Source organism: Salmo trutta, chromosome 38 (assembly GCF_901001165.1).
Source record: "Salmo trutta chromosome 38, fSalTru1.1, whole genome shotgun sequence".
NCBI classification, from domain to species: domain Eukaryota; kingdom Metazoa; phylum Chordata; class Actinopteri; order Salmoniformes; family Salmonidae; genus Salmo; species Salmo trutta.
The window spans coordinates 24,663,828-24,683,692 of NC_042994.1; the positions used below are offsets into that span (position 1 = coordinate 24,663,828).

The 19,865-nt window shown below is 43.0% G+C and overlaps 1 protein-coding gene across 1 annotated transcript; it reads right to left on the reverse strand.

The window, feature by feature from the left end:
* Positions 1–6,054: 6,054 nt before the first annotated feature.
* Positions 6,055–19,573, reverse strand: LOC115177974 (zinc finger protein 883-like). Its single transcript, XM_029738982.1, has 3 exons — positions 19,359–19,573; positions 12,938–13,689; positions 6,055–8,479 (listed from the first exon to the last, which is right to left on the reverse strand). The coding sequence occupies exons 2-3, from the start codon at positions 13,617–13,619 to the stop codon at positions 7,092–7,094; spliced, it is 2,070 nt and encodes a 689-aa protein (XP_029594842.1). The 5' UTR covers positions 13,620–13,689; positions 19,359–19,573; the 3' UTR covers positions 6,055–7,091.
* Positions 19,574–19,865: the final 292 nt, after the last annotated feature.

Sequence of the window (19,865 nt, forward strand, 5' to 3'; positions counted from 1 at the left end):
CTGTGGATCTATTAGTGTGGTATGCAAATTGGAGTGGGTCTAGGGTTTCTGAGATAATGGTGTTGATGTGAGCCATGATCAGCCTTTCAAAGCATTTCATAGCTACAGAAGTGAGTGCTACGGGTTGGTAGTCATTTAGGCAGGTTACCTTAGCGTTCTTTGGCACAGGGACTATGGTGGTCTGCTTGAAACATGTTGGTATTACAGACTCAGACAGGGAGAGGTTGAAAATGTCAGTGAAGACACTTGCCAGTTGGTCAGCGCATGCTCAGAGTATCCATCTGACCCTGCAGTCTTGTGAATGTTAACCTGTTTGAAGGTCTTACATGCTGACCACGCCGCTCGCGTCGCGTGCGTGAGCGTTGCAAAATAAATGTAAACATACATTTTATTCAATTATTGCGCGCCAACGAGTGTCTGCGTTGCCAAGAGCTAAAATAGAAGTCAGTTCTATTTGTGATGCCGAACACGGTGCAAGTCCTGCCTCTCCCATTTCCTCATTGGTTTATAGAAGCAGATACCCACGTGCCATCTCCTCATTGGTTATACCCACGTGGGTGACAAAGATGAACTGAGTTTGGTAGGTCGTCGTGGTAACACCAATCGCCATATAAAGTCCAAAGAAGAAAAGCCTGGAAGGAGGAGAGATGACTAGAAACGATTCGGTTGACCGTTTCATGTGTGGATTAATTGTCGGAGTAGAGGACCTTCTGCATTTTAGGTAAAATAACAACTCAACAGCAAATTAGCTAGCAACAGCAAGCTAGCTAAATAGGACAAATTAGCTAGCAACTGCAAGCTAGCTTGCTAAATTGCCATACATTTTTTATGCTTTTCGACCTGTCCCCAAATTAAGAGCATCTGGCCAGCGGGGTGGTGGCACTGGAATCCTTATCTCTCCCAAGTGGACATTCTCTCTTTCTCCCCTGACCCATCTGTCTATCGCCTCCTTTGAATTCCATGCTGTCACAGTTACCAGCCCTTTCAAGCTTAACATCCTTATCATTTATCGCCCTCCAGGTTCCCTTGGAGAGTTCATCAATGAGCTTGACGCCTTGATAAGTTCCTTTCCTGAGGATGGCTCACCTCTCACAGTTCTGGGTGACTTTAACCTCCCCACATCTACCTTTGACTCATTCCTCTCTGCCTCCTTCTTTCCACTCCTCTCCTCTCCTCTTTTGACCTCACCCTCTCACCTTCCCCCCCCCTACTCACAAGGCAGGCAATACGCTTGACCTCATCTTTACTAGATGCTGTTCTTCCACTAATCTCATTGCAACTCCCCTCCAAGTCTCCGACCACTACCTTGTATCCTTTTCCCTCTCGCTCTCATCCAACACTTCTCACTCTGCCCCTACTCGGATGGTATTGCGCCGTCGCAACCTTCACTCTCTCTCTCTCCCGCTACTCTCTCCTCTTCCATCCTATCATCTCTTCCCTCTGCTCAAACCTTCTCCAACCTATCTCCTGATTCTGCCTCCTCAACCCTCCTCTCCTCCCTTTCTGCATCCTTTGACTCTCTATGTCCCCTATCCTCCAGGCCGGCTCGGTCCTCCCCTCCTGCTCTGTGGCTCGACGACTCATTGCGAGCTCACAGAACAGGGCTCCGGGCAGCCGAGCGGAAATGGAGGAAAACTCGCCTCCCTGCGGACCTGGCATCCTTTCACTCCCTCCTCTCTACATTTTCCTCTTCTGTCTCTGCTGCTAAAGCCACTTTCTACCACTCTAAATTCCAAGCATCTGCCTCTAACCCTAGGAAGCTCTTTGCCACCTTCTCCTCCCTCCTGAATCCTCCCCCCCCTCCTCCCTCTCTGCGGATGACTTCGTCAACCATTTTGAAAAGAAGGTCGACGACATCCGATCCTCGTTTGCTAAGTCAAATGACACCGCTGGTCCTGCTCACACTGCCCTACCCTGTGCTTTGACCTCTTTCTCCCCTCTCTCTCCAAATGAAATCTCGCGTCTTGTGACGGCCGGCCGCCCAGCAACCTGCCCGCTTGACCCTATCCCCTCCTCTCTTCTCCAGACCATTTCAAGAGACCTTCTCCCTTACCTCACCTCGCTCATCAACTCATCCTTGACCGCTGGCTACGTCCCTTCCGTCTTCAAGAGAGCGAGAGTTGCACCCCTTCTGAAAAAACCTACACTCGATACCTCCGATGTCAACAACTACAGACCAGTATCCCTTCTTTCTTTTCTCTCCAAAACTCTTGAACATGCCGTCCTTGGCCAGCTCTCCTGCTATCTCTCTCAGAATGACCTTCTTGATCCAAATCAGTCAGGTTTCAAGACTGGTCATTCAACTAAGACTGCTCTTCTCTGTGTCACGGAGGCTCTCCGCACTGCTAAAGGTAACTCTCTCTCCTCTGCTCTCATCCTTCTAGACCTATCTGCTGCCTTTGATACTGTGAACCATCAGATCCTCCTCTCCACCCTCTCCGAGGTGGGCATCTCTGGCGCGGCCCACGCTTGGATTGTGTCCTACCTGACAGGTCGCTCCTACCAGGTGGCGTGGCGAGAATCTGTCTCCGCACCACGTGCTCTCACCACTGGTGTCCCCCAGGGCTCTGTTCTAGGCCCTCTCCTATTCTCGCTATACACCAAGTCACTTGGCTCTGTCATATCCTCACATGGTCTCTCCTATCATTGCTATGCAGACGACACACAATTAATCTTCTCCTTTCCCCTTTCTGATAACCAGGTGGCGAATCGCATCTCTGCATGTCTGGCAGACATATCAGTGTGGATGACGGATCACCACCTCAAGCTGAACCTCGGCAAGACGGAGCTGCTCTTCCTCCCGGGGAATGCCCGTTCCATGATCTCGCCATCACGGTTGACAACTCCATTGTGTCCTCCTCCCAGAGTGCTAAGAACCTTGGCGTGACCCTGGACAACACCCTGTCGTTCTCCACTAACATCAAGGCGGTGACCCGATCCTGTAGGTTCATGCTCTACAACATTCGCAGAGTACGACCCTGCCTCACACAGGAAGCGGCGCAGGTCCTAATCCAGGCACTTGTCATCTCCCGTCTGGATTACTGCAACTCGCTGTTGGCTGGGCTCCCTGCCTGTGCCATTAAACCCCTACAACTCATCCAGAACGCCGCAGCCCGTCTGGTGTTCAACCTTCCCAAGTTCTCTCACGTCACCCCGCTCCTCCGCTCTCTCCACTGGCTTCCAGTTGAAGCTCGCATCCGCTACAAGACCATGGTGCTTGCCTACGGAGCTGTGAGGGGAACGGCACCTCCGTACCTTCAGGCTCTGATCAGGCCCTACACCCAAACGAGGGCACTGCGTTCATCCACCTCTGGCCTGCTGGCCCCCCTATCTCTGCGGAAGCACAGTTCCCGCTCAGCCCAGTCAAAACTGTTCGCTGCTCTGGCACACCTATGGTGGAACAAGCTCCCTCACGACGCCAGGACAGCGGAGTCAATCACCACCTTCCGGAGACACCTGAAACCCCACCTCTAAGGAATACCTAGGATAGGATAAAGTAATCCTTCTAACCCCCCCCCCCCTTAAAAGATTTAGATGCACTATTGTAAAGTGGTTGTTCCACTGGATATCCTAAGGTGAATGCACCAATTTGTAAGTCGCTCTGGATAAGAGCGTCTGCTAAATGACTTAAATGTTAAATATAAATGTAATATAAATGTAATATAATTGGTTAATTGGGTCAAATACTTATTTCCCTCATTAAAATGCAAATCAATTTTATAACATTTTTGACATGCGTTTTTCTGGATTTTTTGTTGTTGTTATTCTGTCTCTCACTGTTCAAATAAACCTACCATTAAAATTCTAGACTGATCATTTCTTTGTCAGTGTGCAAACGTACAAAATCAGCAGGGGATCAAATACTTTTTTCCCCTCACTGTACATTGTGAAACAAAACCTATGCCCTATTCCATAGGTTCAAAGAATGTTGAAAATGCTTTTCTGTATTCACCCACCCAACTGTAACTTGTTAGGTAGAGACTTGTTAACTAAACTTAATGCTACAATTTATTGTATCCCAGGTGGAGTTTTCGTTGATATCCCAAACGATGAGATATTAAACCAATGAGTAAGTAGGCAAATTGAACCACTCCCCCAGGAGGAGTGGGGACTGTTTCCCAGTCTATTCTGTCTCAGGTGCCAGACTCATTATGGACAGAGCACTCCAATGACAGACTGATAGGCAGTGCTAGCCCAGTTATAATAACTGTTGATCCCAGAAAGAAACTCTAGTCTCGAGAGTTACCTTAAAAAGGAAGCTCCCTCCAAAGTTTACATCTCCCCTTCTGAATTGGCTGGTGTATTTTATAATTTCGGTACATTACATTTCAATCTCAAAATAAGACATTTAATAAGTGCGAATCAGAAAGTAACATTGTTAGGTTAGACTAAAATGCAAACAATGCCTTCCAATAAGGAGAAAGTTATGTTTGTTTTGTTTGTTTTTGAACCTTACAATAGGGGTAAAAGCAGAACATAGTTTGAGTGTGATCTATGTGCATTAGCAGTAGTGATTGAGAGGGTCTTTCCTATTGGGAAGAAAGGGAGGGTCCTAGTTGAAGGAAAAATATATGGAGACTAGTGAAAGTAACAAAGTGAATGGTAATATTAGCGGCTTTCAGATAGCACTCTAATAATGCAATATCTTAGTAATTTGAAGAGGTAAATGTTTCAATAGAAAGTCACATGACAAACAGAGGGATTGAGCATTGGGACTGATATTACACTAGAGGCTGCCATCTGGTGTTTGGGTTAAAGATAAGCTTCCTGTGGACAAATAGATAAGCCGCCAGTGAAAGTGAATGGTACTTACTGAACTCAAACAGGCTGTAAGGAACAGTGGGAAAATTTGGGTCAGATAAATGATACGTTTTTGACCATTTCCAATTATTATTATTCAATTTGATAGTTTGAATATACTAGTGATTTAAATAAGAAGGTAATGTCATCTAAAACAATAATCTGTTTCCGTTACGTGGAACACTGTCCAGAATTGGAGTAGATCCAAGTAAATATTTTAGTACTGAATACTGAGCTGATAAGTCAGCGCCAACTTTTTGAAGGCCCTATTGTATTTGTTAAACAACAGGTTTTACATTTTGACTAGTTGACGTCACAGGGAGTTAAGTACAGAACAGTTCAATGCAAACCCGATTGTGGTAAAAGCTATGGAAACAAGACATTCCCTGCTCCTCCGATCCCATTGAATCGGCATTTTCCCCAAATTCCTCCAGGATTTTACAGCGCAATGAGCGATGGTAATTATTTCCTTGAACATCGGAGCCTATCTTGCCACCTACTTACACATCCATAATCACTTGCAGTCCTTATCTTATTTTACAACTATACATTCCCAGTCAAACTCAATCAAGTCCAGATAAAGTATTTGAAGTGATTTCAGTCACAATGTCCACAATGTTAACAATGTAATACTAGGTAGGTTTAAGCAATGTAAAAACAAAAATAAAAAGTTTTCTCATCAATTAATTGTTATCAGTAGATATGAGCCAGCTTTTGCCATGTGCTTTCATTGTTTAATTGTGTGTGAATGTACAGTGCATTCGGAAAGTATTCAGACCCCCTGATTTTTTCACATGTTATGTCACAGCCTTACTCTAAAATGGATTAAATACAATATGTTCCTCATCAACCCACACACAATACCCCATAATGACAAAGCGATAACAGGTTTTAGAAATCTTTGCAAATGTATAAAAAAAAATTAAAAACAGAAATACCTTATTTACATAAGTATTCAGACCCACTGCTATGAGACTCGAAATTGAGCTCAGGTGCATCCTGTTTCCATTGATCATCCTTGAGATGTTTCTACAACTTGATTGGAGTCCACCTGTGGTAAAATCAATTGATTGGACATGATTTGGAAAGGCACACACCTACCCATGTAAGGTCCCACAGTTAACAGTGCATGTCAGAGCAAAAACCAAGCCATGAGGTCGAAGGAATTGTCCGTAGAGCTCATAGACAGGATTGTGTGGAGGCACAGATCTGGGGAAGGGTACCAAAAAATGTCTGCAGCATTTAAGATCCCCAAGAACACATTGGCCTCCATCATTCTTAAATGGAAGAAGTTTGGAACCACCAAGACACTTCCTAGAGCTGGCCACCTGAACAAACTGAGGTCGGGGCAGAATGGCGTTGGTTTCGGAAGTGACCAAGAACCTGATGGTCACGCTGACAGAGCTCCAGAGTTCCTCTGTGGTGATGGGAGAACCTTCCAGAAGGACAACCATCTCTGCAGCACTCCTTTATGTTAGTGGCCAGATGGAAGCCACTCCTTCCTGTATATGTACTACTACAACTATGCCAATTTCAAGTCTATATTTGTCAAAAAAATTATGATAGTTGAGAATATTTAGGACAGTACCTCAATGAATCTGCTATTTGGAACAGCCCACAGGGAAGGGGCAAGTGTAGGGTGAAGTTGCCCCTAGATGCTGATCTTGTGTCAGTTTAGCATTTTCACCACTAATGCTAAAAGACGGGATTTGGGGGAGAGGAACTTGATCCTACACCTGTCAGGTGTGTATGTATACAACACAACACTATGATTTCAGACTATTTAAAGCCACAATCCTTGCTTTCAAAAACCACAGTAACCACTCTCAGAGACCATAGTAACTACTCTAAAAAAATCATAGTAACCACTCTCAAAATTATCACTCTGTGCTCCCAATTCCTCTGGGTGGAAAGGAAATTAGGCATAACTAGCCAGTTGCACAACTAAATGCTTTCAACCTTACGCATTTAACCCCTCTGAATTATAGAGGTGCGGGGGGCTGCCTTAATCCACATCCACATCATATGTGCCCAGGGAGCAGTTTTGGTTGGGGGCTAACTGGCTTGCTCAAGGGCAGAACAGCAGATTTTCTTCTAATCTTTGCCGACTCAGGGATTGGAATGAGCGATCTTTCAGTTACTGGTCGAACGCTCTTAACCGCTAGGCTACCTGCCGCCCTCTGGGTTCTTCTGCATGTGTGAGAGTGTTTGTGTCTCTCTCTCTCTGGGGGTTAGATTGTAAGTAAAACAACAAATTGATGTCTTCTGCAAGTTAAACAAAGTTTTCTTCTCTATTCATAGACAGAGCTGGAATCGTCCTGAGGCCATTCAGCACAGAGAACATCACCTGCAGGATGTCCATGTCCTTTCTTATGTTTCAACATGGCTACTAAATAGGTGAATGTCTCCCTGCATATATCACAGCTGTAAGGCTTCTCTCCAGTGTGAGTGCGCATGTGTACAGCCAGTGCGTCGGTTCGGGAAAACCTCTTCCCGCACTGATCACAGGCGTGAGGCTTCTCTCCTGTATGAGTTCTCTTGTGTGCAGTCAGGTTTTGTGACCGACTGAAGCTCTTTCCACAGACAAAGCATGGGTAAGGTTTCTCCCCAGTGTGTGTTCGCTGGTGAGTCACCAAAGAATTAGACTGAGAAAACCTCCTCCCACATTGATCGCAGACGTAAGGCATCTCTCCTGTGTGCACACGCTGGTGTGTTGTTAAACCTTGGCGGAATATGAAGCTCCTGCCGCATTCGGAGCAGTGGTACGGTTTCACTCCTCGGTGTATCTTCATGTGAGTTCTGAAGTTGCTTGGATGGTTGAAGGTCTTCCCGCACAGCTCACATACAATGGACTTGTCTTTACTGTGCCTCTTCTGGTGTTTCTTCAGATATATCGGATGAGAGAAACAATGACCACACTCAGAACAGCGATATGATCTCTCTCCCGGGTTGTGTATCAGCTGGTGAAATTTGAGACTACCTTTCGTGGCAAAACCCGTCCCACATTCTGAGCAGCTGAAGGGCTTTTCTTCGGTGGGCTTGTGTTTAAACTTGTGTGATTTCAGTAAGTAGGCTTGAATGAACCGCATTCCACAGACGGAACATTGGAATGGTTTCTCTTCAGTATGCATTCTCATATGGAAATTAAAGGAAGCCGAAATACAAAACTTCTTCTCGCAGTAGGAGCATTGGTAAGGCCTTTCTGCGGCAGGCATGTGTGTTTGCTCGTGTGCTTTTAGAGTGGATTTCTGAGCAAAACTTTTCTTGCACTTGGAGCATTGGAATGGTTTCTCTCCTGTGTGTATCCTTTGATGATTTTTGAACATTGATAAAAAACTGTAGCTCTTCCCGCAGTCAGAGCAGTGGTAAGACCTTTCTGTGGGAGGCTCATGTACTGTTTTCTCATGTATTTTTCGATAGTGGTTGTTTGCAAAACCTTTCCCACACTTGGAGCATTGGAATGTTTTATTTTCGGTGTGGGTGCTTTGATGGATTTTCAAGCCTGATAAAACACTGAAACTCTTTCCGCAGTCATAGCAGTGGTGAGGTTTCTTCCCTGTATGTCTCTGTGGTTGTTTGTTAAGGTGTTTTGATGTGGCGAGACTCCAGTCTGGGTCGTCAGCATGATGAGGTTGTTGTTGAGGCTCCCCAGAAGATCTACGGTTTCCACGTCTCTCTCCTGTGTGAAAGAGACAATCAAACAAACAGTGAATACAGTTTGTCCAAACAGAAGTGACATCATATTGAGGTATTACAGTGCCTTCAGAAAATATTCAGACCCCTTGACTTTTTCCACATTTTGTTACGGTACAGCAATATTCTAAAATAGATTCAATAAATAAACAATCCTCAGCAATCTACACACACAATAACCCATAATGACCAAGCGAAAACAGGTTGGCATTTTTGCACATTTATTAAAAAAACAGAAATATCTTATTTACATAAGTATTCAGACCCTTTGCTATGAGACTTCAAATTGAGCTCAGGTGCATCCTGAATCTATTGCTCATCCTTGAGCTGTTTCTACAACTTGGAGTCCACTTGTGGCAAATTCAATTGATTGGACATGATTTGGAAAGGCACACATCGGTCTATATAAGGTCCCACAGTTGACAGTGCATGTCAGAGAAAAAAACCAAGCCATGAGGTCGAAGGAATTGTCCGTAGAGCTCCGAGACTGTGTCGAGGCACAGATCTGGGGAAGGGTACCAAAAAATGTCTGCAGCATTGAAGGTCCCCAAGAACACAGTGGCCTCCATTCTTAAATAGAAGAAATTTGGAACCACCAAGACTCTTCCTAGAGCTGGACGCCCGACCAAACTGAGTAATCGGGGAAGAAGCGCCTTGGTCAGGGAGGTGACCAAGAACCCAATGGTCACTGACAGAGCTCTAGATTTCCTCTGTGGAAATGGGAGAACATTCCAGAAGGACAACCATCTCTGCAGCACTCCTCAGTAAAAGGCACATGTCAGCTCACTTGGAGTTTGCCAAAAGGCACCTAAAGACTCTCAGACCATGAGAAACAAGATTATCTGGTCTGATGAAACTCTTTGGCCTGAATGCCAAGTGCCACATCTGGAGGAAACCTAGCCACATCCCACGGTAAAGCATGGTGGTGGCAGCATCATGCTGTGGGGGGGATGTTTTTCAGCGGCACGTACTGGGAGACTAGTCAGGATCGAGGCAAAGTACAGAGAAATCCTTGATGACAACCTGCTCCAGAGCTCTCAGGACCTCAGACTGGGGTGAAGGTTCACCTTACAACAGGACAACGACCCTAAGCACACAGCCAAGACAATGCAGGAGTGGCTCCGGGACAATTCTCTGAATGTCCTTGAGTGGCCCAGCCAGAGCCCGGACTTAAAAAAAATTAATTAGCCAACATTTCTAATAAGCTGTTTTGCTTTGTCATTATGGGGTATTGTGATGTCATTATGGGGTATTGTGTGTAGATTGATGAGGGAAAAAATTATTTAATCAATTTCAGAATAAGGCTGTAACCAAACAAAATGTGGAAAAAGTTGAGGGGTCTGAATACCTTCAGAAAGTATTCACACCCTTTATCTTTTCCTCATTTTTTGTGTTACAGCATGAATTCACACACAATATCCCATAATGACATCACAATACCCCATAATGTCAAAGTGGAATTATCTTTTTAGAGGTTTTTACAAATTAATTTAAAATGAAAAGCTTAAAATGTCTTCAGTCAATAAGTATTCAAACAATTTGTTATGGCAAGCCTAAATAATTTTAAGAATAAAATTAAATAAAGAAAAAGAAATAATACCAGTAATTGAATATCCCTTTGAGCCTGGTGAAGTTATTAATTACACTTTGGATGGTGTATCAATACACCCAGTCACTACAACTATCAGTGGTGGAAAAAGTACCCAATTGTCATACTTGTGTAAAAGATACCTTAATAGAAAATGACTCAAGTAAAAGTCACCCAGTAAATTACTACTTCAGTAAAAGTCAAAGTATTTTGTTTTAAATATACTTAAGTATCAAGAGTAAAAGTATGAGTAATTTAAAATTACTTATTTTAAGCAAACCAGACGGCACAATGTTGTTGTTTTTTGTAATTTACGCATAGCCAGGGGCACACTCCAACAGTCAGACATAATTTACAAACGATGCATTTGTGTTTAGAGAGTCCGCCAGATCAGAGGCAGTAGGTATGACCAGGGATGTGTGAATTGGACCATTTCCTGTCCTACTAAGCATTCAAAATGTAACAAGTACTTTTGGGCGTCAGGGAAAATGTAAGGAGTAAAAAGTACATTATTTTCTTTAGGAATGCAGTGAAGTAAAAGTTGTCAAAAATATAAAATAGTAAAGTAAAGTACAGATACCCCCAAAAAACGAGTTAAGTAGTACCTCAAAGTATTTTTACACAAAGTACTTTACACCACTGACAAATATACAGGTGTCCTTCCTAACGCCGGAGAGGAAGGAAACCGCTCAGGGATTTCACCATGAGGCCAATGGTGATTTTAAAACAATGACTGTGATAGGAGAAAACTGAGGATGGATCAACAACATTGTAGTTACTCCATAATACTAACCTAAATGACAGAGTGAAAAGAAGGAAGCCTGCACAAGTCCTCGTGCTCCTAGACCTTTTTGCCGCTTTTGACACCATCGATCACCAGATTATTTTGGAGAGATTGGAAACCCTAATTTGTCTACATGGACAAGTTCTTGCTTGGTTGTCGGAAAGAATTGTAATTTTCGTTGTTCCTCAAGGTTCCGTTTTAGGACCACTATTTTTTTCACTATATATTCTATTTCTTGGTGATGTCATTCGCAAACACAATGTCAACTTTCACTGCTATGCGGACGACACACAGCTGTACATTTCGGTGAAACATGTTGAAGCTTTATGTAGTACTGTGCGCCTCCCATAGTCTGTTCTGGACTTAGGGACTGTGAAGAAACCTCTGGTGGCATGTCGAGGGGTAAGCATGGGATGTCCGAGCTGTGTGCTACTAGTTTAAAAAAAAGACACCTCGGTGCATTCAGCATGTCACCAATTCTTACAAAAACAAGTATGACTTCATCACATCTCTCTGAACAGTAGTCCAGGTGCCTTACCAGGAGGGGGGGCGGGGGGGGGGGGGGGTGCAGTGGCAGAAAGGGAGGGCAGACCGAGTCACGGTAGAGATATAAAAAGTGGGAGACAATGGAGCAAAAGTGAGGGAGGATAGACAGAGAGATGGGGCAGAGGCAAAGAGAGAGAGGTAATGGAGTGATTTGAGAGAGGGAGGTTAGACAGATGGGCAGAGGCAAAGAGAGAGTTAATGGAGTTATTGCGAAAGGGAGGATAGACAGAGAGAAGGGGCAGAGGCAGAGAGAGAGGTAATGGAGTGATGTTAGAGAGAGTGATGTGAGAGAGAGGTAATGGAGTGATGTGAGAGGGTAATGGAGTAATGTCAGAGAGGGATAATGGAGTGATGTCAGAGAGAGAGAGAGAGAGAGAGAGAGAGGTAATGGAGTGATGTCAGAGAGAGAGTGATGTCAGAGAGAGAGAGAGAGGTAATGGAGTGACGTCAGAGAGAGAGAAAGAGAGAGAGGTAATGGAGTGACGTCAGAGAGAGAGAGAGAGAGGTAATGGAGTGATGTCAGAGAGAGAGAGAGAGAGAGGTAATGGAGTGATGTCAGAGAGAGAGAGAGAGAGGTAATGGAGTGATGTCAGAGAGAGAGAGAGGTAATGGAGTGATGTTAGAGAGAGGTAATGGAGTGATGTTAGAGAGAGAGGTAATGGAGTGATGTTAGAGAGAGTGATGTGAGAGAGAGGTAATGGAGTGATGTGAGAGGGTAATGGAGTAATGTCAGAGAGATAATGGAGTGATGTCAGAGAGAGAGAGAGAGAGAGAGAGAAAGAGAGAGAGAGAGAGAGAGAGGTAATGGAGTGATGTCAGGGAGAGAAGGGTAATAGAGTGATGAGAGAGGGGTAGTAGAGTGATGTCAGAGAGAGAGAGGTAATGGAGTGACATCAGAGAGAGAGAAAGAGAGAGAGGTAATGGAGTGACGTCAGAGAGAGAGAGAGAGAGAGGTAATGGAGTGATGTCAGAGAGAGAGAGAGAAAGAGAGAGAGGTAATGGAGTGATGTCAGAGAAAGAGAGAGAGAGAGGTAATGGAGTGATGTCAGAGAGAGAGAGAGAGAGAGGTAATGGAGTGATGTCAGAGAGAGAGAGAGAGAGAGAGAGAGAGAGAGGTAATGGAGTGATGTCAGAGAGAGAGAGAGAGGTAATGGAGTGATGTCAGAGAGAGAGCGAGAGAGGTAATGGAGTGATGTTAGTGAGAGAGGTAATGAAGTGATGTTAGTTTGCAGTGGGAGTGCATTACATGTCGCTGTCCTCTATGTTTTACGATTCTACAATGAAGGCATTAAATGAAAACCTTTGCATTTTAAGTAAGCATTTCACAGTAATACCTTTTGTATTCGGCGTGTGTGAAAAATACATTTGATATGTCACTATCCTCTTAAAGATTCTACAATGTTACACACAAAGGTATTGATGCAACTTACAAACGTTGATATCAGAGGCCCCTGGACTGCACTGTAATGTTAGAAACTTCACAATGGTACATAGAACCAAAACAAAAGGTATCCTGCTGCACTTACTTTGATGAATCACGTCTCCTTCCTCCTCCTCGTCTCCTCCAGCAGTTCCTCTCAACCCTGGTGTTTTCCTGCAGTCGACCAGCCGCACAGACACCCTCTTCAGACCCAGCAGTAAGGCATTACCAGGAGAGGACAGAGAGGGGGACCCACTCACGCTCTCCTCCCTCTGCTCTGGTGTGTGTCTCTCTGGAGCTGACTCCACCTCCAGCCCTTTGCTACGCCACAAATCCCTGTCCTCATCATCCCATTCTTCATCCCAGTCTGCAGCGTCGTCATCAAATAATTGGCTGGGACTCATACGCTGCGCCTCCAGCCTTTTGCTAGGTAACCAATCCATGTCCTTCTGGTTCCCTTCTTCATCATAGTCTACAGCATCATCATCAATGGATTGGCTGGGACTCAAAGGTGCACCGATACAATCCTCCTGTATCTTTCTGATGTCCTCTTTCAGTCGGAGTAACCAAGACATTCCCTGCTCCTCCGATTCCATTGAATCTGCATTTTTCCCAAGTTCCTCCAGGATTTTACGGCACAATGAGTGATGGTGATTCTTTCCTTGAACATCAGAGCCATCCTTGCCACCTATTCCACTGCGTTCACACAGGCAGCGTAAACTGTAGTTGGTTAAAGTGTATAAACGCTGTTCCATTTCCTCCATCAACGTTTCCCTCTCTCCACTCATATTGTCCTGCTCACGTGGCAACAACAGCAATGAAGTCAATGTCAAGACAGATATAGTTCAGTTAGATGACCTGTAATGAAAATGAAAGATTAGAACACATTAGTGCTGACTCCATTTAGTCGACTGGTCCATTGTTTGGCTGTTGGTCAACAGAGATTTCTTTAGTTGAGCAGTAGCAAAAAAATTATAATAATCATGGTGTACAAGACACCTTTCTGATTGGCTCCTGTCTGAGTGTAACACGATGGTACAGTCTAAGACGTGTTACTGTAATTGTATATGGTTATATTGTCAGAACGGTACACCAATAAAAAATGATATTTTATAACAAATGCGGTCGCTCTCCGCGGTTTTGAATCAAATTAGCGCGCTGTTGAATTGGCGCCTTTTCCTAGAGCATGTTGTTATGTGCATAATAGCAAAGTTAACCAGCATTTTTTTGTTGAGAACAATGCGGTGGAGTTAGGAGATGAGAAAACAGCCCTTTCCTTAATGGTCTAAGAACAGTGAGGAAACCCCAACTTAATTAGGTCTATAATCAACAGCCTAAATGTTAAATGTGCCTGGCTTTATACATCATACATATACTATACCAGTCAAAACGTTTGGACACACCTACTCATTCAAGGGTTTTTCTTTATTTTTATTATTTCCTACACTGTAGAACAATAGTAAAGATATCAAAACTATGTAATAACACATATGGAATCATGTAGTAACCAAAAAAAGTGTTAAACAAATCAAAATAGATGTTATATTTGAGATTCTTCAAAGTAGCCACCCTTTACCTCATGAAGCTGGTTGAGAGAATGCCAATAGTGTGCAAAGCTGTCATCAAGGCAGTCACCTGGAATGCATTTCAATTAACATGTGTGCCTTGTTAAAAGTTAATTTGTGGAATTTATTTCCATCTTAATGCGTTTGAGCCAATCAGTTGTGTTGTGACAAGGTAAGGGTGGTATACAGAAGATTTGGTAAAATATCAAGTCCATATTATGGCAAGAACAACTCAGATAAGCAAAGAGAAACGACAGTCCATCATTACTTGAAGACATGAAGGTCAGTCAATCTGGAAAATGTCAAGAACTTTGAAAGTTTCTTCAAGTCCAGTCGCAAAAACCATCAAGCGCGATGATGAAACTGGCTCTCATGAGGACCGCCACAGGAAAGGAAGATCCAGAGTTACCTCTGCTGCAGAGGATGAGTTCATTAGAGTTACCAGCATCAGAAATTGCAGCCCAAATAAATGCTTCAGAGTTCAAGTAACAGACACATCTCAACATCAACTGTTCAAAGGAGACTGCGTGAATCAGGCCTTCATGGTTGAATTGCTGCAAAGAAACCACTTCTAAAAGGACACCAATAAGAAGAGACTTGCTTGGGCCAAGAAACAATAGCAACGGACATTAGACCGGTGGAAATCTGTCCTTTGGTCTGATGAGTTCAAACTTGAGATAATTTTTGTTGTTGTTGCAACCGCCGTGTCTTTGTGAGATGAGAGTAAATTAATGGATGATCTCCGCATGTGTGGTTCCCACCGTGAAGCATGGAGGAGGAGGTGTGATGGTGTGGGGGGCCTTTGCTAGTGACACTGTCTGTGATATATTTAGAATGCAAGGCACACTTAACCAGCATGGCTACCACAGCATTCTGCAGCAATACACCATCCCATCTGGTTTGCACTTAGTGGGACTATCATTTGTTTTTCAACAGGACAATGACCCAACACATCTCCAGGCTGTGGAAGGGCTATTTTACCAAGAAGGTGTGATGGAGTGCCGCATCAGATTACCTGGCCTCCACAATCCCCTAACCTGAACCCAATTGAGATGGTTTGGGATGAGTTGGACCGCAGAGTGAAGGAAAAGCAGCCAACAAGTTCTCAGCATATGTGGGAACTCCTTCAAGACTATTGGGAAAGCATTCCAGGTGAAGCTGGTTGAGAGAATGCCAAGAGTGTGCAAAGCTGTTATCAAGGCAAAGGGTGGCTACTTTGAAGAATCTCAAATATATTTTGATTTGTTTAAAACTTTTTTGGTTACTACATGATACCATATGTGTTATTTCATAGGTTTGATGTCTTCACTATTATTATACAATGCAGAAAATAGTAAAAATAAATAAAAACCCTGGAATGAGGTGTGTTCAAACTTTTGACTGGTACTGTACATTATCAAGCATTTCACACATTATCCAGATACTGACTGTTAGCACTTGAATGGGCTTTAGAAAGGACAGGGTGTGGTCTATGGTGGCAAAATTGCAAGATTATGTTAAAATACTTTTATTGCATCATGGTTGTTTTATTCAACAGAACAGACTATTCTTAACTATTGTGTGTTCTACTGAGGATGGGCCTCTGGGAGATAACACTGACAGGAGATTTACATTCACATTTTAGTCATTTAGCAGTAGCTCTTATCCAGAGGGACTTACAGTAGAGTGCATACATTTTTTTACATTTTAAATACTGGCCCCCCGTGGGAATCGAACCCACAACCCTGGTGTTGTAAGCACCATGCTCTACCAACTGAGCTATAGTGGGACTACAATGTCTTTTGGGTGATAAAACCTAAAGAGCATTCCAGAACATGAGTTAATGTTTCTGTTCTATACCGTACCAGGGAGAGATGGTTCCAGTTTGGAGTCAGAGGGCCAGACTCTGGTCTATACAATAAACACTGTTGACACAGCAGATACTGTCTGCTATGTATTATAGGCATCTTTCATACAAACCTTAACCTTGTGACCCATTCTATATATCTGTTGTTCGTCATGTAGGTTGAAAGGGGTGTATCTTGGCTATAAAATACCTTTATATTGTCTCGGGGCTCTCAACGGATCATCATTAGAGACGGTGATTCGTCGACCAGCCATCGCTATTACAAAGCTCTTACTATTAAAGATTTAGTTTAAGTATAACTCTGACTTGTGTGAAAAGTTTGTCTCTCCTCATTTGATAGTAAAGGAATTAACCACCACAGGTTGATCTTTGGTTTATACAACGGGTGGGTCTAATCCTGAATGCCGATTGGTTGAAACCGCCGTACAGCCGGTGTCTATTCCACAGTTTACCACCATCTAAATCTATGCCGTTAAAATGCCTATTTACTCTGTTCCATCTGACTGTGCAATCCAATGTCTCATCAGCCCAGCCAGGCAATTTATAAACTTGATCCACTACAAAAGCATCTAGACATTATCTCACATTTCTTTTAGACTGACATTTAGTTTTCAACAGCAGAGATTTGTATAAACCCTGCTGTCTGTCTCTCTCACATTTGCATCATTGTTGCAATGTGTGTAGGGGGTCGGGAGTCTGGAGGAGACAGGCAGAGAGCTTTTCTCAGCCAGTAGAAATCATGAATCAGCTGGCATCATTATTATGGATATATACAATGAAATGTCTATTAAAACAAGGTACAACAAAGCCAGTGTTTGGAGGATATATTGGCATGGTTTGCCAGCCCAAGATGACACCTATGCCAATATATCCTCCAAACACCGGCTTCTCTGACATTATCACTTCATTAGTTATACAAATCTTTGGATACAGTTGAAGTCGGAAGTTTACATACACCTTAGACAAATACATTTAAACTCAGTTTTTCACAATTCCTGACGTTTAATCTGAGTAAAAATTCCCTGTCTTAGGTCAGTTAGGATCACCACTTTATTTTAAGAATGTGAAATGTTAGAATAATTGTAGAGAGAATGATTTATTTCAGCTTTTATTTCCTTCATCACATTTCCAGTGGGTCAGAAGTTTACATACACTCAATAAGTATTTGGTAGCATTGCCTTTAAATTGTTTAACTTGGGTCAAACGTTTCAGGGAGCCTTCCACAAGCTTCCCACAATAAGTTGGGTGAATTTTGGCCCATTCCTCTTGACAGAGCTGGTGTAACTGAGTCAGGTTTGTAGACATCCTTGCTCGCACCAGATTTTTCAGTTCTGCTCACACATTTTCTTTGGGATTGAGGTCGGGGCTTTGTGATGGCCACGCCTTGACTTTGTTATCCTTAAGCCATTTTGCCACAACTTTGGAAGTATGCTTTGGGTCATTGTCCATTTGGAAGACCCATTTCCAACCAAGCTTTAACTTCCTGACTGATGTCTTGAGATGTTGCTTCAATATATCCACATAATTTTCCTTCCTTATGATTCCATGTATTTTGTGAAGTGCACCAGTCCCTCCTGCAGCAAAGCACCCCCACCCCCGTGCTTCACGGTTGGGATGGTGTTATTCGGCTTGCAAGCATCCCCCTTTTTCCTCCAAACATAACGATGGTCATTATGGCCAAACAGTGCTATTTTTGTTTCATCAGACCAGAGGACATTTCTCCAAAAAGTACGATCATCGTCCCCATGTGCAGTTGCAAACCGTAGTATGGCTTTTAATGGCGCTTTTGGAGCAGTGGCTTCTTCCTTGCTGAGCGTCCATTCAGGTTATGTCAATATAGGACTCGTTTTACTGTGGATATAGATACTTTTGTACCTGTTTCCTCCAGCATCTTCTCAAGGTCCTTTGCTGTTGTTCTGGGATTGATTTGCACTTTTCGCACCAAAGTACATTCATCTCTAGGAGACAGAACGCGTACCCTTCCTGAGTGGTATGACGGCAGCGTGGTCCCATGGTGTTTATACTTGCGTACTATTGTTTGTACAGATGAACGTGGTACCTTCAGACGTTTGGAAATTGCTCCCAAGGATGAACCAGACTTGGCTGATTTATTTTGATTTTCCCATTATGTCAAGCAAAGAGGCACTGAGTTTGAAGGTAGGCCTTGAAATACATCCACAGGTACACCTACAATTGACTCAAATTATGTAAATTAGCCTATCAGAAGCTTCTACAGCCATGACATCATTTTCTGGAATTTTCCAAGCTGTTTAAAGGCACAGACAACTTAGTGTATGTAAACATCTGATACAGTGAATTATATGTGAAATAATCTGTCTGTAAACAACTGTTGGAAAAATGTGTTGTGTCATGCACAAAGTAAATGTCCTTACCGACTTGCCAAAACTACAATTTGTTAACAATAAATTTGTGGAGTGGTTGAAAAATTAGTCTTAATGACTCCAACCTAAGTGTATGTAAACGTCTGACTTCAACTGTATATCTGGTTGTTATTTGAACTGGCTAGCCAGCTAGTTAGCAAGTAACGAACCTGGCTGACATTTACTGAATGTGTTTTTAAACGGATGGTTTTATTGGTGTTAAAATAGAGAAAGTATGTTATTTGGAGCACAGGGCTGCTGATGTCATGCAGAGGCTGTCGTTTTGTGTTTACACTTTTTCAGAACGAAAAGTTTCATGTCGGACGACAATAGAATGTTCATGATGTTGCTACGACAATTGTCTACACAGACATATCGATAGACGGACTGTAAACCAGCCTTTATGCTTTTGGCAGATTTCATAACATAGCGTTCAACAATGTAATGTCGACATGCAAATAAAAGTTATTCGGTTCAGCGTAAAAGTTTAAATAGAGAATTTTCCAATCTTCTAGAGTTATTTGGATAGTTATCTACGTTAGCTAGCAACTTTCAACAATACTTGTCGGGTGATTGTTGCCCTGTCGGCACCTCACAAACCGGGAATTAAACAAGTTATCAAATAAAAGCCCTGAACATTAGCTAATCGTAAAAGGGGTTAATAATATGATTCGTGGTGTACAAAAACATAAACTCGGCTGCAGTATAACTGTGGCCGTAATCTTTGCTACCTACCTGATACAGTAGCTAGCTAGCGGGCTAGCACGTCTCTGTCCACGTGGGAAAGCAGTATATCTCCTGACTTTCGTTTGATGTTCCTTTGACAACGTTGTTCTGTCAGTTTTACGTTGTAGTTTGAAAGTAAAGTAGAATATCCAGCTATGCTTGAAGACTAATCTAGATAGCTAACTTTTCCTTGTCTAACGTTACTTCCAACATAATCACACACAGACCAGAGTAGTAGAGTATCGATAGCTATAACCATGATTAAAAGCTTCTTCTTTGGGTTTTATGATGAACTACATGCAAAAAGGTGTTTTTGCCACAAACTGGATGAAAATAAAGACGTTTGACTTTCAGAAAAACATATTGGTCAAGCTCAGGCACTTTATATTATTTTTATTTACTTATTATGTGCATAATCCTAACAGGCTGGAAATTTGGAGCCCAAATTAGCCATAGCACTGTGAGTAAGCAAGATTGAGCTAGCATAATGGTGAACACTTGAACATGATTTTAACT

Coding starts and splice junctions, on each gene's coding strand:
- LOC115177974 (XM_029738982.1), bottom strand. CDS start 13,619: ATGAGTGGAGAGAGGGAAACGTTGATGGAGGAAATGGAACAGCGTTTA. Junction 8,480..12,937: donor AGGAGACGTGATTCATCAAA/GTAAGTGCAGCA, acceptor TCTTTCACACAG/GAGAGAGACGTGGAAACCGT.